Genomic DNA, 18,616 nt, shown 5'->3' with positions numbered 1-18,616 from the left:
TCTATAATTAATAAATACTAGAAATAGAACTATTACTAGTAGTTTATATAAATTTAAAATTATTATATAAATACTTTATTAAATTAGATACTATTCGAGAAAAATAATTAATAATTAATATAATATATTTTTATTAGATATATAAATAATAAAAGATTATAGAAATTAAAAAAGAATTAAATTCTATTAATTTCATAATAGAATTAAAGCTAATAAATACTTTTAAATATCTAATTAATATAAATATAATATAATTAAATATAATATAATTAAATATAATATAATTAAATATAATATAATTAAATATAATATAATTAAATATAATATAATTAAATTTATAATATAATTAAATATAATATAATTAAATATAATATAATTAAATATAATATAATTAAATATAATATAATTAAATATAATATAATTAAATATAAATAAAATAGAAAATATTATAAAAGAAAAAGTTATATATAAAAAATTATAGCCTTTAATATATAATTAAAATCTTAGAAGTAATATAAATATATAAAATATTTAAAAAATCTAATATTAGACTAAATTATAGAATTAGTATATAATTAGAAAAAAATACTATTTTTTATATTTTTTTTAAAAAAAAAAATTCTAATATTAATATAGTTATTTCTTTAAAAAATTATATATATAATTATAAAACTCGAAATATAAAATATAAATAATAAAATATAAAATATAATATATAATTATATAATTTAAAAATATATAATAAATCTCGAATATTATAAATATTAATTAGAGAAATTAATAGTTCTTTAATATTATAAATATTAGGCTTATAAATTACTAATTATATATATATTATTAAAGTTTTTTATTTAGAAAAGACTTTTCTAAATCTTATAAAAGAAATAAAAATTAGTTTTATACTAAATTTAATATTATAGTTTTATAACTTATTAATTTAATTTAATTTATTACTTATTAATAAATACTTTATAAGCTAAGCTTTTTATTTTTAAAAGAAATAGTTTAATAAATAATTATATTTCGAAATCTATAAAATATATAATTCTTTACTAAAGCTATTTTTATAAAGGAAATTAATTAAATTAATTCTAATATAAATAATAGTAAAGACTTATCTAATACTTTTAATAGGGCTTTTTAAAAGCCTTTATAAATAAATAATAATATTAAAAACAATTCTAATAATAATTAAAATATTAAATTAATATTTAAATTATTATTATTTAAGCTATAAAATAGAATTTATATACTAAAATCAAAGTACTTTAATAAAAATAAGAATTAGTAAATATAATTAATTAATATATCTTATAATTAAAATAATATAAAGGTATTTTTAGAAATATTTTATAATTTATTATATTTTATAGAAATTTTATTTTCTTTAATAATTCCTATTAAAAAAACTTTCTAATATAGAATTAGAACTTATTTCTTTTTCTAATATAATAAGCTTTAAATATAATTTTAATACTATTTATTAGAAACTATTATATATTTAAACTAAAAAAAGCTTTTTAAAATTCGGATATTTGATTTATATTATGGAAAGTTTTTTAAGAAACAGAAAATATTTATATTCTTCTAAAAAATAGTTTTTAAGATCTAATCTTAAATTTATAATAAATACTTTTCTAGAATTAACTCTATTATAAATACTTTTAGAAACGAATCTTATAATATTTAAAAGGCTATAATAAAATAAAAGCTATTATTATATAAGATTTATTAAAAGTAATTCAAGGCCTATTTAGCTAATATATTTCAAATATCTTAAATCTATTAGTAAAATACTTTTAAGAAACTTTAAAATCTTTATTAGAAAAATAATAAAATAGTTACTGAATTATATATTTAAATAATTAGTCTTAAAATTAATAAAAACCCATATTTTAAAAGAAATCGAATCTAGATTCTTAATATTATTTTATTTAATTATAAGATTTATTAGATATTTATTTCTAAATAGCTTAAGAAAGCTTAGAAAATAGAATATACTATTTATTCTAAATTAAGGAAAGTAAAGATAAAAGAAAGAAATAAGAATAATTCTATTTTTAAGAATTCTAATTTAATAAATTCAGGTTTATAAGGCTATTAAAAAAATAAAAAAAGTTTCGAAAATTATATAATAAATCTTTAAATAGTATTTCGGCTTTTTCTAGATATTATTAGAATACTAGTTCTGCTTTAGGTATAGTTTATTAGATTTATAATTAGAAAGAATACTTTTTAGGAAATATAAAATATTTTAAATATAATAAATAAATTTAATAGAACTCTAATAAGGCTAAAATTATAGAAGAATTAAAATACTTATAAAAGCAAGTTTATATTATTATTATAAATAAATACTCTAAAGAAAACTTTCCTAAAAAAAATTAAAAAAAGAAGAAAAAAACTAAATCTTAAATATTAATAATTTTAATTATAATAAAAAAGATATATTACTTTATATAACTATTTAAATAAGATTAATATAGCCAGAAATAAATATCTTAAAAATATATAATAGATTTAATAATATTAAATTAGATTATAATTTCCTTAATAATAATTAAATTTAAAGCTAGGGCTTTATTACTTTAACTAAATATAATCAAGAATTTATAATCTTTTATAAAAACAAATTTAAGATCTATTAAGCCTATAATCTTAAAGTATATATTATAGATAATTATAATAAAATATATTCTTTTAAGCTCTAATTTTATAAATATAAGAATATTAGCTTTTATAGCCTTATTTTTAATATAGAATTTTATAAAATAATTCTTATATAATATATAAATTATATTAAGAAATAATAGATATATATATTTATATAGTCTAATAATATTAAAATTCTAATACTAAAAGAGTTTAATAAAAAGTTTAACTAGTATTCTAAACTAGTATTTTAAGTTTTATTTTTAATTAAAAGCAAATATAATTATTTTAAATACTAAGCTTTATATATTTATAATAGTTACTAGATTCCTATTTTATTATATAGTTTTAATAATACTAAATAGAAGTTTTTAATATAATAAATTAATATCTTTTAAAAAAAGGCCTTAAAAATATTTATATATTTCTAAAATAATAAATACGAAAATTTCTTAGAGATTTTTAATTCTAATAAAGTTTTAGAACTTTTTAATTTTTAGTAATATTAAATATTCTATTAATATAAATAGTATAGCCTTATATAGACTTTTATATAATCTATTAGAAAACTAACTAAAAGTATTATATTTATATTTATAAAATATATTTTATAAATATTAAATAAGATCTAGTAAAAGTCTTATAAGAACTTTTTTTTATTTCTAAAAAAAATAAAAAAGGCTATACTTTTATATTAATTATTATAAACTTAATTAAATTATAATTAAGAATTAGTATTTATTTTCTTTTATTAATAAGACTTTTAATTAGTTTTAAAAAGCCAAGATTTTTATAAAATTAGATCTTAAAAATATATATTATTAGATAAGAATTTATAAAAAATATAAATAAAAGACGGCTTTTAGGACCTATTATAGCTATTTTAAATATCTTATAATATTTTTAGGCTAGCTAAGATACTAGTTATATTTTAAATATATATTAATATTATATTTATAAGACTTTTAAATTATTTTATAATTATTTATTTAAATAATATCCTTATTTATTTCTAAAATAAAAATAAATACTATAATTATATTTATTAGATATTTATTAGATTATATAAAAATAATCTATTTTATAAGTTTAGTAAATATAAGTTTAATATTAAGATAATTAATTTCTTGAACTTTTTATTAAAATAGAAAATATTTAACTAAATCCTAAATAGATTTATAGTATTATTAAATATCTAGAACTAAAATTATTTTATAATATTTAAATATTTCTTGAATTAACTAATTTCTATTATAAGTTTATTTATTATTACTTTTAAATAATTATAGATTTAATAAACTTCTTAAAAGAAATAAAAAGAACCAGACATTCGGTTTCTTTATATAAATAAATAAAGTAGCTAAAAGGTTTAAGACTTTAAAAAAAGCTTTTATTATAATATTTATTCTAGTTTATTTTAATTCTTCTAAAAAGATTTATATTAAAACTAATATATTAAAATTCGCAATTACTAGTACTATTTTATAATAAGTTAATTCTAGTAATAGCCTAAAGAAATACTAGTATTTAGTAATATTTTAGTTTTAGAAACTTTCTAGAACCAAATATAATTTAGCTTTTAATTTTTTAAAATAAATTAAAAAAAGCTTTTATAATTATAATTTAAAGGTTCTTAAAAATATTTAAAGAATTTCCTTTTTAGAATAAGTATTATTTAATATTTATAATAACTAAGAGAAAATATTTATTATAAAATAAATAAATAATCTTATAAATTCCTTAATTATAAAATTAGTTAAAAAGTAAAATATAGAGAAATACCTTAAAAGCTCTATTATTATAGCTAAGATAATAAAAATATCTATAATTATATAATTTAATAAAACTAAAAAAAATTAGTTTCTTGAGTTTTAAATTAAATAATTATAAATATTTAATTCCTTATATATAAATATATATAGCTATTAAAAGAGCTATAGTATTAGCTTCTTTATCTAAATCTTTTCTGAATATTATCTAAATAGTTTAAAGAAATAATTCTTAATATTAGAATATCTTAAAATAAAGGTTTAGTAAAAGAGATATTAAAAGAAAACAAATCTAGAGAAATAATTCGGGCCGATTTAAGTATAATTTAAGAATTATTATATTTAATAATTTTACTTTATATTAAGAAGTTATATAGCTTTATTATAATAATCTAATAGCCAAATATTATAAAATAAAGAAGATTTTTAAACTTTTTAGAAAATTCTAGTATTAAAAAAATATAAAAGAAAATATTTATAAGTATTATTAAGAAAATAATATTTATTAAAGAATTAAAGCTAAAAGATATTTATTATATAGTTTATTTAGTAATTTATTATAGCCTAAAAGACCCTAGAATAAAATCTTTATAGATTTTATTATAGGTCTATTATTATATAAAAATCTAGTAAAAAGTCTCTATTTTAATATAATTCTTATATTTATTAACTAGTATTTTAAAATAGTAAAATATATTATATATTATAAAACTATTAACTTTCCGAAGTTTATTAAAATTATATAGAAATATGTTTTCTCGATTTTTAGTTCCTCTAATAGAATTATTTCTAATTTAAAAATAGTATTTACTAGCTAATTCTAGTTCGTTTTTTATTTCTATCTAATATATAAATAGTATTTAAATATAGCTTATTATTTTTAGATAAATAATTAGATAGAAAAGCAAAATTAGGTTCTAGAATACTATTTAAGATATTATTATAATATTTAAAAAAAAATAACTAGTTTAAAAAATAATCTTTTATAGAATTTATATATAATAATTTAAAATATTAGGTTTTATAAAATATATTTTTTTATATATATTATAAATACTATTTTTAACTTTTATAGAATTCTAAAAATAGAATTCTAAAAAAGATATTAGCTATATATAAAAGGCTAGAAATTTTTAAAATAAAACAGAAAAAGCTTAAGAATTTATAATATTATATATAAAATAACCAGAAAACCTATTATAATAAATACTAGTTAGTTAAATACTATTTTAAAAAAGTTTAAATAATATTATTAATAAGAAATATTAAATTTAAGGCAAGAAAGCTTAAGCCAAAATTTATAGATTTATTTAAAATTCTTAAATATATTAGTAATTTAATATATAAGTTGGAATTATTAAATATATATAATTATTTATATTTAATTTTCTATATTTTTCTTTTTAAAAAATATATAATAAAAAAGAATTAGAAGCTATATTTATATTTCTCTAAATAACTTCCGGAATTAGTAAATAATAATAAAAAACAAAAATAAGAAATAGAAATTATTATTAATTATTAATAAAATAATAGTATTTAATTAAATAAAAGGCCTAATCTAAAAATTATAATATCTAATTATTTACTTTTTCTAACTTTAAAAATTTCAAAAAACTTCTAAAATTATAGTTTAAAATTCGAAATTATTTTTTAATAATTTCTTAAAATTAAAAAGAATTCTAAACTATTAAGAAAAAAACTATTTAAAAGAAAAAGAGAACCTAAATAGCTAAGAAAAGATCTGAAATAATAATAGAAATGTTTTTTCTTTAAAGTTTTTTTATTTATAAAAGGTTTTTAGAGTTTTATTAAGGCTTATAAGAATTATATTTAAATTATTAGAAAAATATTTAGAATTAAAAAAGGTTTATTATAAATAGACTAGCTATAAATATCTTAAATAAATAAACTCTAATTTCTATAAATTCCTAATTCCTAAAATAAAAATACTAAATACTAGTTCTATTTAGGATTTAGTAAAGAATTAAATAATACTTTCCAGAATTCGCTTATTCTTTAATAAAATATAGTTATATTATAATAATATTAGTATTAAAAATATTAAGAAAAATAAATAAAAAACTTATAATTATTATATATGTTTTATAAAAGGCCCGAATTTCTAAAATTAGATCTCGAATAGCTATAAGTATTATATTATTAGTATTTAAAATACTAATAATAGTTTATTTAGAAATCTCGATAGAAATCTTAATAATAAGATTAATATTTTAAAAATAAGCTTTATAATATTTCTTTAAGGAATTAGTAAATATCTAAATATATTAAAAAACTTGTTTTTAGAATACTAATCTAAATAGTATTTTTATTAGTTTTATTAAAACAGGAAAAAGAATTCTAAAGCTTATTAGACTTCTTCTAGTTTTCGAAAACCTAATTAATAATATTATTTATATTAGTATAATATTATTTAGAATAGTATAATATTATTTAGAATAGTATAATATTATTTAGAATAGTATAATATTATTTAGAATATTCTTTAAGAAATTTCTTAAAAATTATAATAGTATTTTTCTAAAACTAGTAAACTTCTAATAAATAATAAGAAGCCTGAAATTATATTAGCTTTAATAAATATTAAAGCTAAAGAATTTACTAATATATAAAACTTAGAGCCTTTATTATAATAGTTATAATTCTTTTTACTAGATATTATAATATATAAAATAAAGAAATTAATAAAGAAATACTTGAAATATTTCAAGTATTTACTAATAATAGAAAAAGAAATTATAAGATTACTTTTATATTTATAATTATATTAATAAATAATAAAGCTAGAAAATATTATAGAATTAATTAAAAATAATTAAAGAAAATTTAGAAAAGAATAAAAGAAAAGGCTAGAAAATAATAATAGAAAAAGTTATTATATATATAATTATTAGAAAAAAAGAAAAAATATAATAATATAAAAAAGTTTTTTTATAAAAATAAAGAACTATCTAAATTAATTACTAGTTTTTATATTAGTTCTAATTAGAAATTAATATAATTAATTAATATATATTTCTAGAAATCTATAAATAATTTTCAGAATTTTAGAAATATTTATATAAGTTTCTTATATAAATATTTTATTAAATTCTTTTTATAAAACTATTTAGATTATTCTAATATAAGATCTAATAAATAATATTAATTTTATAAAATAGTACTTTAGTATTTTGAATTAAACTAATTAGAATATTTAATTTCTAAATAAAATTATAATTACTAGCTAGCCTTTATATTTAAAATATAATTACTTTTCCTTTTTACTTATTTAATTCTAATTTAATTAGATTCTTTTTATATTTATTATTTAGATTATATTAGTAAAACTATTTCGTAAAATATTAGAAATTTATTTCAATTAAATATTTTACTAGAATAAATTAATAAATCTTAGAAATAAAATTCTAGAAAAGAAATATAATTATAATATATATAGAATTATATATAATTTAAGAATATATAATAAATCTTAAATATTATAGATATTAATTAGAGAAATTAATAGCCTTTTAATATTATAATTATATTACTATTAGTATAGCTATTTCTTTAGGAGTTATATATATAGTTACGGAATACGGGATATGGGATATAAGTAATAGAATATAGGTAATAGGATATATGTAATAAGATATAAAATATAAGATATAGTTATATAACCTCGTATTCTATTAGTAACTCGACTAGTAGACTAGATTTCTTTAGGCTTAGTAAATTTAGGAATTATATATTAATATTATAATACTATAATTCTTACTTCTAAATAATAATAACTTTACTAACTAATATAACTAGTATTTCTATACCTATATAATAATATTATATATTACTAGTAAACTAATACTAATTAGTTTATATATATAGATTAGAGGAGATTTTAGATTAGTCCTAAAAGTATTTAGTAGCCTAAGACAAATCTAGTCTATTTTATATTAAAGAGAGAAACTACTTATTAACTTTATAAAAGTATTTAATAGCCTATAAAAAAGATATTTAGCTCTTACTAATTAATAAGCGGTTAGCCATTTAATTATCTATCTATTTAACTTCTACTATTTTTTAAAATTAACTTCTTTTAGCCCTAAGACTACTTTCTTAGAAACTATCTTTTCTACTTATATAATACCCGTATTTATAGGATCCTCTTTCCGGAATATATATCCTATATATGCCCTTAAAGCTCTTTAACTACTATTTCAATTTTACTATTAAATCGAGTTCTTTAAGCTTTAGATTCTCCCGGAATTATAATATTTCACTTCCTAAATTTCTTGTTATAGACAAAATATTTAAGGGCAAAATATTTACTTTAATACCCTACTAGATATCTGGTATCTAAACCAGATATCTGGATATCTTTATTACTAAATTCTTTCTATAAACCTACTATAAACTACCTTATATTTAAACCTCTTTTACTATAAACCATATATATATACTAGAGAGAACCTAAATTCGGTTTAGTATAAATACTAATAAGAGAAAGAAACTAATTAAGAAATAGGAGAATAGTATTAATTTAGTAACTATAATAAAGGCTAAACTTTAGGAATATATAATTACTAAGATATATTAGTATATCTTATATAAGAAGAGTAATAATAATCTATAAGATCTATTCCAGAATAACTTTAAAAACTTTAATATTATAATATATAGTCTAATTAATTATATACTTATATAAAATCTTTAAGCCTAACTTTAGTATAATAGTATTTATATTAAATAGAACTATAGAAACCTTACTATTATATAATTCTTTATTAACCTTATCTAAGAAAAGACAAAGAATATATAAAATAAAGCTAATATTATTAATAATAATCTAATTAGAATAGATCTTCTTTAGGGACTTATTATATTAGTTTATCTTATTCTAGATAAAACTAGATATAAGGGAACTAGATAATCTTAGTTAAGAAATTAAGCTATTTATTTACTTTCTCTAAATTAAGGCTATCTATTACTTTTACTTTTACTATTACTAGTATTATTACTAAACCCGAACTATTATTAATTAGTACTTACTATTTCTACTAGGAAGCTTATTAGGGAAATAGTAAAGATATACTCTAAAGTATAGAAATATAACAGAACTAATAATAGTTTTAATTATGAACTTACTATTTTCTTTAATATTTACTAATATATAGAGTTTCTAGAAAAGGTACTAGTAAGAGCTTTTCTTACTATATTAAAGGAACTAGTATAAGACTATTTCTATAATAACTAGCTCTCGAGCCATATATATAAAAAGGCCTATATAAATATTTATAGCTTCTTTAAAGGCCCCGGTTTCTATTATTAAAATTTAGATAAATAAAATACTATTATCTTAGTAACTATAATAGTAAAAGACCCTAAAAAAACAATATTTGAGCTTATCCAAATACTAATTAATAACTTATATAAATTATAGTATGGCCTTACTCTTACCTTATAAAGTACTAAATTCCTATATAATAAGATTATTACCTCTTATTAAGGCTTACTAGTATACTAATATATAGTCTCGAATTCTTTTAATAATCTCGGCTAGCTTATTAATAAGCTCTAATTATTTACTATTATTTATAAGAAGAAGTAATAAATTATTACTAAAACCTATTTTACTAATTAATAATACTATTCTTAAAACCCTCTAAATTACTATTCGTCCGGAAATCATTAATATAGACCTAGCCGTAATTTCGGAACTTGTAATAATTACTTTAAGTCCTATAATTATAATAATTATACTCTAAAGTTATGTTTTATATATAAGAGACCCGAATACCGCTTATAGAAGCATATACTAGAGAAATAAAAGGCTAAGAAGGCTTGATTTAAAAGTAGAAATATTTACTAATTTAGATCCCGAAATACCTGCAACTTTAATAAATACTTTAATAGTACTTATATATAGTATATTACTAAATTCAAAGAAAAAAATAATAATAAAAGTAGTAAGAACAAACTAGTAGGTAATACTTTTAAAGCCTTACTAGCAGAAATAAATAAAGGAAAAGAATATTACTCTAATTCTTATTTTACTTTTATTAAGAGCTTCCTAGCCGCTCCTATAGCCCCTATTTCTACTATTTCCATAACTAATACTTTTATAAATAATCTTACTTCTCTTTCCCTTATATATTAGATAATAGGCAAAAACCATATCTTAGAGCCTATTAAATAGATAAAAAATACCTAGATATTTATAATTAATAGTATATTAAGATATAATACTTACTACTTTTATAGAGTTATAATTAATACTAGAGCCTCTAGATTCTTAATTACTAGTTCTAACTAATTCCAAGCTTTATAGTAGACTAATAATAGTATCTAACTTAATAAAATTACTAAAGATTAAGTTAATATCTAGTTTAGTATTAGATTTATATTTTTTATTAGATCTATAATAGTAAGAATACTAATTAGGCAAGTATAATTCCATATTATATTTATAAAGACTTTATTTTTACTTAGCTTAGCTAATATAAATAAGCTAGAAGTCTACTTTAATAATCTTACTAATTATTTCATTATTTCTAATAAATGCTTTATACCTATAGTATAATGTTTTGGATACTCTTTTCTGCTTTAGAATATTACTTTATAAAGCTTTATTTCCGAATTCTTTATTTATAATTCCTGCTTTCTTATAGAAATTAAATTATAATATTTATATTACCGTTTTAGTTATTTATTTATTAATAAGCTTTAAAACATACTAGAATAAGTAGGCTATAATATTAATATAAAAGCCCTTAAATATTTTATGAAATACTATAAATAATATTAGAAATTCGGATAATTACCGGAATAATTTAAGTTTAACTTGAGAAATAATATTAGCTTTAACTATTTTATTATTATTAATATTTTCTATATTTCTAGTAAGCCTATACTTTATATTATTAATAAAGGTACTAGATATTAAGCCGGCTAATAGCTTTAAAATATTAGTATATTATATACTTGGGATACCCTAAAGTAGTATTAGATTAATACCTATTTAGGTCCTCCTAATTAGATTATAATAGATACCAGAAAGCAGTTTATTAGTAAGAAGTTTACTTAGCTTGCAAATACTATAGGAACTAAGGTTAAAATTATTCTTATAAAAGCTTATAGTTCCGTTAGAATTATAAAATACTATTATAACTTAATTTAATATATTTATTTTATTATTATAGCCAAAATTAATAGAATTAATAAGAATATTATATTTCAAATAGCTTTTAAGGCTATTAATAATTCTACTAGACCTAATAGTATTATCCTAACTTTCTTAGTTTATAGTACTTTACCTTAAATAACTAAATATAATATTTTATTACTAATTATATTATAATAATTAGTAGTATTTAAGAAAGTAATAGTAGAAATTCAGAAGCTTTAAACTAGATACCAGATTATAAATACCCTAAATACCTGAAATAATCCTAGTATTACTAATATTTACGAACTTCTCTTAAATTTGAATATTCTTATATAATATAAAGGAAATACTAGTTAACCTAGTAATTAGGATAGGCTATATAAGCTAGTAGCCATTAACGGGAAAAACTATATACTAGCTCTATTATATAGTAATATTACCTTTTACTTAATCTTTATAAAGCCCTTTTATATAAGAGATATTAAGATTATTACTAATAGCCCTAAACCTAAACCTGTTCCCGAATTCTATAATAAGGCTAAAGGTAATATAGATATAATTTCTCTTGCTATTCCTGCTATTTTATTAAAGTATAGTAGAGAATACTCTTATAAGAACCCGGATATTATAATATTTCTATAAAATAATAACTTATATAAGAACTTCTATTAAGTTAAAGTTACTAGCTTCCTAGAAAAGAATATATTTAAGATTATTCTCAAATCTTAAGTACTAAAGGAAATACATATTTTTAATTCCCGGTTTATTAATAAGATTAAGAATAAGAATATAGAGAGAGAGTTTAAGAAATCGAGACTAGTTATTTAGGCTTATAATAATAGTAAGAAATATATAATATTAATATAATTACTTACTATTTAATATATTAGCTAGAGAATTATTCTTAGTATTACTATTATAATAATAGATATTATAGAGCTATATTTATATAATATCTCGCAAGCTTATATCTAATTAATAACCTTACTTAATTATAATTTTTATATTAATCTACCTTATAAGCTTACTAGAAAGCTAAATCTAAATAATAATTTAGTTCTAAAGATTATAAAACTACTATATAATATACCGGAAGCTAGGAATTACTAGTTTAAGACTTATTATTCCTACTATATTAACGAGCTTTCTATAGAATAATTAATTTATAATCCTTGCCTTCTTTATAATAAGTAACCCTTTAGAATTATTAGTCTTTAAACTAATAATCCCCTATTTATTAGAACTAATAATTTTATAAAAACAAAGTAACTAAAGCTCTAAAAGACTAAGTTTTTGGCTAAGAAGTATAAATACCTTACTATTAATTATAATCTCAAGTTTAATAAAGGTATTATTTATATAAATATTACTAAAATTACCCTTATATAGAAATACTAGTATAAAAACCTCCGAACTATTTCTATAAAGAATACTACTACTATAAGTAGTAAAGGTACTATTTATTAAGATCTTTTTATTAAGAACTAATATATTACCTAATATACTAGAGGAATATATATTATATTAGTCTATTAATTAGAAGCTTTATATAACCTATTAATTATGGCTCAGGCTATTAAACTCTCGGAAACTAATATAAAGGTACTTAATAAGTATATTTAATAGTAAATTAAGAATATTACTAGAGAACTAAGATTTATAAAGCTAGTAAAGAAGTTCTTATATTTAATTATTTTTATAAATACTTTATTTATAAATAATAAAGATTTCTCTTCCTAAATCAGATATATTCTAGTTCTAATAAACGGAACTAGATATACTAATATTATTTACTAGTTCTTTACTAAATACAAGAGAGTTACTAGAAGTATTCTAGCTTTAGAACTCTATAGTATGACTTATAGCTTTAATATAGGCGCTTTAGTTAAATTTATAATTAATAAAGTACTAGAAATAGAACTATTACTAGTAGTTTATACGGATTTGAAGTTATTATATAAATGCCTTATTAAATTAGGAACTACTCGAGAAAAGCGTCTAATAATTAATATAATATGCCTCTACTAGGCATATAAATAATAAGAGATTATAGAAGTCAAATAGATTAAAAGAGAATTAAATCCTGCTAATTCTATAATAAAATTAAAGCTAATAAATGCCCTTAAGTGCCTAATTAATATAAATACTATATAATTAGATATAGAGGAATAGGTCAAGTACAAATAGGATAGGAAATAGATATATAAGATAGGAGGATATTATAAAAGAAAAAGTTACATATAAAAGGCCGCGGCCTTTAGTATATAATTAAAACCTTAGAAGTAATATGAATATATAAAGTATTTGGGAAATCTGGTACTAGGCCGGACTAGGGAATTTGTATATAATTAGAGAGAGATACTATTTTTCGCATTTTTAGAAAGTTTCTAGTATTAGTATAGCTATTTCTTTGGGAGTTACGTGTATAGTTATGGGATACGGGATACGGGATATGAGTAATAGGATATGGGTAATAGGATATGAGTAATAGGATATGGGTAATGAGATATGGGATATAGGATATAGTTATATAACCTCGCATTCTATTAGTAACTCGACTAGTAGACTAGACCCCTTTAGGCTTAGCAGATTTAGGGATTGTATATTAATACTATAATACTATAATCCCTACTTCTAAATAATAATAACTTTACTAACTAATACAACTAGTATTTCTATACTTATATAATAGTACTATATATTACTAGTAAACCAATAATTACTATTTATATTATAAATTACTAATTATATATATATATATATTATTAGGGCTTCCTATTTAGAGAAAGCTTCTCTAAATCTTATAAAAGAAATAGAAATTAGTTCTATATTAAATTTAATATTATAGTTTTATAATTTACTAATTTATTCTATTATCTTATTATTTATTAATAAATATCTTATATTAAATTTAATAGATTTAGGAATTATATATTAATATTATAATATTATAATTCTCATTTCTAAATAATAATAATTTTATTAATTTTAATATATTAGTATTATATATTATTAATAAACCAATAATTATTTCTTTATTAATTTCTAGCTTTATTTATAAGAGATCTTTAAACTAGAAATATAAGGCCAAGTTATTTTTATTAAATTTATTAAAATTTAAAAAGCAGGCCTTTAGTTATTTTATAAATAGAAATTAGAGAAATATATAAAATAGAAAAAATATTTATATTTATAAAAGATTTAGAATTATTATATATTTATTAATTAATTTAATTTATATAACTAGATTTATTATTAAATTTATTTATTATATAGCTAGTTCTAATAATTATTAGAACTATATTATTAAAGCTTTCTATAATTAATTAAAGGCTTTATTTATTATTTCAATTTTATATAATTATTTATTTATTTATTTAATTAATTATTAGAAGTTTTATTTTTAAATTTTTATATAATAAAAAAATCTAATAATTTATTTTGAGCTAGGCTTAGGGAAATTTAAATAATTTCTGGTATTAATTAATTAGATTAGTATTCTAGCTTTTATATATAATTTTAGGTATTTCTTATATATAATTTTTATATATTTTAAAGTTCTATTAAAGTATTAGCTTTATAAATAATTTTAAATAAAGTTTATTTCTAGTTTTATTTATTTTAAGTTTTATTTTTTATATATAAATCAGATACTTTTTATTTCTAGCTTTATATATATATATATAATTTCTAATTAGTAAAAATAAAAAATAAAAAATTCTAATATTATAAGCTAGACTTTTATATAAAAAAAGCTAATAGTTTAATTAATTAAATAAAACTCTTTAAAAAAAGTTTTTTTTTAAAAAAGTATTTGAACTATTTAAGTAATATATAATTATTTTATTAATTCAAGAAAATATATTATATAATAAAGATTCTAGCCTTTCTTATATAATTTAGTAAAAGCTTTTAGCTAAATATATAAATCGGGTTTTAATTTATTATAATATTCTTTTATAATATAAAATACCGAATTAAGCAAAAACTAGTATTATTATATAACTAGTACTAGAAAAGGAAATACTATTATTCTAAACTAAATTATAATATAAAATAATTAATAATTAAAATATAATTAATAAATTTTTATATAAATTCTTAAAAAACTCACAGTTTAAATTAGAATTATAAGAGATTAAATATAAGGCTAAAGTATTACAAATGAAATATTATTACTTTATACTAAGATATTTGTGATTTAGTTAATTATTTAGTTATACTACAGGACTTTCGCCACACAGGGATGTTGGTTAAGAGGTACGATATATCATGTGTTATATAATTGGCTCGCTTCCGACATGGCGCGAAGCTAAACTAGTGCGGAGCTAATTTCCCTTAGCTAGGCGCTAATAGTCACCATTTCAATCCGTACCCGCACTCCATCCTTTCTGCGTCTATAAACACGACTTCTACACCAACCCCCAAACAGGCATAGAGGTCAACAACATTGCGTGCATACATCTGTTGGCAACCGATTCAGGGTGCCCTAGAATTCTCTACATTTCCATTTTCTACTCCCCTTTTACCTAGTGCTGTTGGAATTTAGATGGAGCGCCCCTCACGTGTTGGGGAAATAAAAATCTTGGTACTGGGGGAGTCGATACGCGCAGTCTCTGCTTTATGGACCCAAGTACATCCATGCCCTACAAACCTAGCGATCAGTCACTAATTGTTTGTAGTTTGTCTGGCATGTCTTCTCGGAAGACCATACTATTGAAAGTAGCTCAGACTTCCGGAAGCATATCGTCGTCGATGGGAAACCGTATCTGGTATACGAATCAACGATGGATTCATCGTGGGAGTACCGCACACTCAAATTCCAGTATATTCGTGACGCCCATGCATTTATCTTACTTTATGACGTCACTTCCCGATATTCTTTCGATCTTGTCCTGTCCTTCTATATGGATATTCTAGGAAAGCGCCACGAACCTCAACCTAGAGTATCATGCAATAGCCCGGGTATTGTTGCGCGCTCAATAGAGCTGAGCCAGCTGTCTGCTGGGCATACAAAAGGCCTTATGAGCTTATCGCAAAAGCTGAGAGTCAGGCTTCGCATACCAAAGCATCCATCAGACCAATCAGCAGAGGCCTGCACCTGTTTTCCACGTCTCCCTACAGAGCTGCAACTCTCGATTCTCCGCATGTGCCTAACTTCTCCCGACCCGATCATAGACCGCAAGCCACACCATAATAATGTCAATATGGATATCCTCCTGGTCTGTAAGATGTTCTATAATAAAGGAATCAAATTTTACCGAGAGGCAAACACTTTCAGACCGTCAATGCCGGTTTGGATAGTGGCTGATATTACAAACCCTTCATCCCGGAAGCAACAGGTTACATCGGAGGATGGAAAGGCCCTTGCGGACCGTCTTGGTTGTACATTTGTTGAATCTTCGTCCATGATTTATGATACGGTTGAGCCGATATTTGAAGGTCTGGTACGGGAGTGTCGAATCGTGAAGAAGATCCAGAAACAGCATGAGGTGGAATCCTCCCAGCCGATTAGTGCGGAGGTATTAGAGGCTAGAAAGTTGTTACAGCGGAATCGCGCATGGGATTTCCTGGCCCGGATTTCCATGAAGGCCACACATCGTCTTTCCTGATAGTGGAGGCTCCTATTCCATGTTCAAACACTAATGACTTGCATAGCCGGCAGCATGGCTCTAAGGATTTCAATAGTAATCAAGTCTTTACTTGTGACAAAGTGTCCTTTAAAGTGTAAGGGACAGTAGAGCAGTTATCCAACCAACGAAATCAGTTCACGAAGATGAGCGCCCATGCAGTTTGTAACCCGGGATCCGCACCTAGTAGTAGATTTCTACCGGTAGAACTCTACCCGCGCATAGTCTGACTTTGGCCATTTACGATTTCTCAGAGGCTGACCTTACCGAATTTATGTTCCAGCTTTGCAATACAGTCTTCCTGTTTCCAATCCGGCATCGAATTCAAAGTTTGCTCTCCCCGTCAATCAATACGTTTGCAGGATTTGGCACGACCACCCGATTCCGCGAACCTAGGAGATGCTGGACGTCGGCATTCTCGTGGCAGAAGTCTCTTGAGCAGTGGTCCTCGGCTACGAGTAGACATAATTACGAAAGATTGGGTGATCTGTCTCCCAGCCATCCTGCGAGAGAGCAACGAGTCGACCTGCGGGAGCGCCGCCATTGACACTGCATGCTCCAACATCTGGTGATAAGGATGGAACACTGATATCGTCGGTTGGTGATCCCGCGGATTTCCAAGCTGCGATGGGATTTGCGGGCCTTATTGTGCCTGACATCTATCTATCGGAGGGCCCGAGAGTGAGGACATCATATGGATTCGGGAGGTATATACTGTATGGGTCTGGAGATTTTGATGGTATCTCCCCTTATGGTGATGCTGAAGACGACCAAAATTCGTTCTTCCCTTCTGAGTCCGAAAGGATACCTCCGACTGATCCCACCACCTGCAACCCGTCAGTGGCACAGAGCTTTCTCCTGGTGGCCAGCGACACGACAGATCGAGATCGAGTTTTCAGAGTGTTGGCTTCGACTCGCCAACACTGATGCACAAGGGCTCTAGGTTGGGGGGACGATCTTCAGAATGCAGAGGCTAGACTGTCACCACACGGGGGTCGGACAAGGTCACGATCAGCCTCAACAGCAGGCGCCTTTTCGAGGGCTGGATCTACAGTGAGAGCGATGTCACAGCGTGTTGTCAATTTGAGCGGTGAAGCTACTGCAAGCTCTGGTATTTCTAGTCTGGGTGACGAGTCTGAGACAAGGTACCCGTCGAAGCACAAGATGACCCATGGGAACAGGAATCAAAGCCACCCAATCCTCTGAAGGGGAGAAGTCTGGGCATTTTCTCTGTGGAAAGCAGGATCAGAAACAAGATTTGCGACCTTTTGGTTTATCCCCTCACGGAACCAGCTATCTTACTCCTCATTGTGGTCCAGACCGTTCTGCTCACCGTCGAATCGTCACAAAGTGTTTATACCCACCCCCGTCCGACGCAGTGGGGCGAGTCGCCGATT

The 18,616-nt window shown here is 21.4% G+C and overlaps 1 protein-coding gene across 1 annotated transcript; it reads left to right on the top strand.

Annotated features, from left to right (window-relative positions):
- The first annotated feature begins 15,999 nt into the window (after positions 1-15,999).
- K444DRAFT_666900 (uncharacterized protein) lies at positions 16,000-17,292 on the top strand. The gene is made up of 2 exons (XM_024887237.1): positions 16,000-16,222; positions 16,272-17,292. Exons 1-2 carry the CDS (start codon positions 16,139-16,141, stop codon positions 17,199-17,201), a joined length of 1,014 nt encoding a protein of 337 aa, XP_024731867.1. The 5' UTR covers positions 16,000-16,138; the 3' UTR covers positions 17,202-17,292.
- Positions 17,293-18,616: the final 1,324 nt, after the last annotated feature.

Source organism: Hyaloscypha bicolor, assembly GCF_002865645.1.
Source record: "Hyaloscypha bicolor E unplaced genomic scaffold K444scaffold_126, whole genome shotgun sequence".
Lineage (NCBI taxonomy): Eukaryota > Fungi > Ascomycota > Leotiomycetes > Helotiales > Hyaloscyphaceae > Hyaloscypha > Hyaloscypha bicolor.
This window is presented reverse-complemented; position numbering and strand designations above follow the sequence as displayed.

Coding starts and splice junctions, on each gene's coding strand:
- K444DRAFT_666900 (XM_024887237.1), top strand. CDS start 16,139: ATGGAGCGCCCCTCACGTGTTGGGGAAATAAAAATCTTGGTACTGGGG. Junction 16,223..16,271: donor TCTCTGCTTTATGGACCCAA/GTACATCCATGC, acceptor AATTGTTTGTAG/TTTGTCTGGCATGTCTTCTC.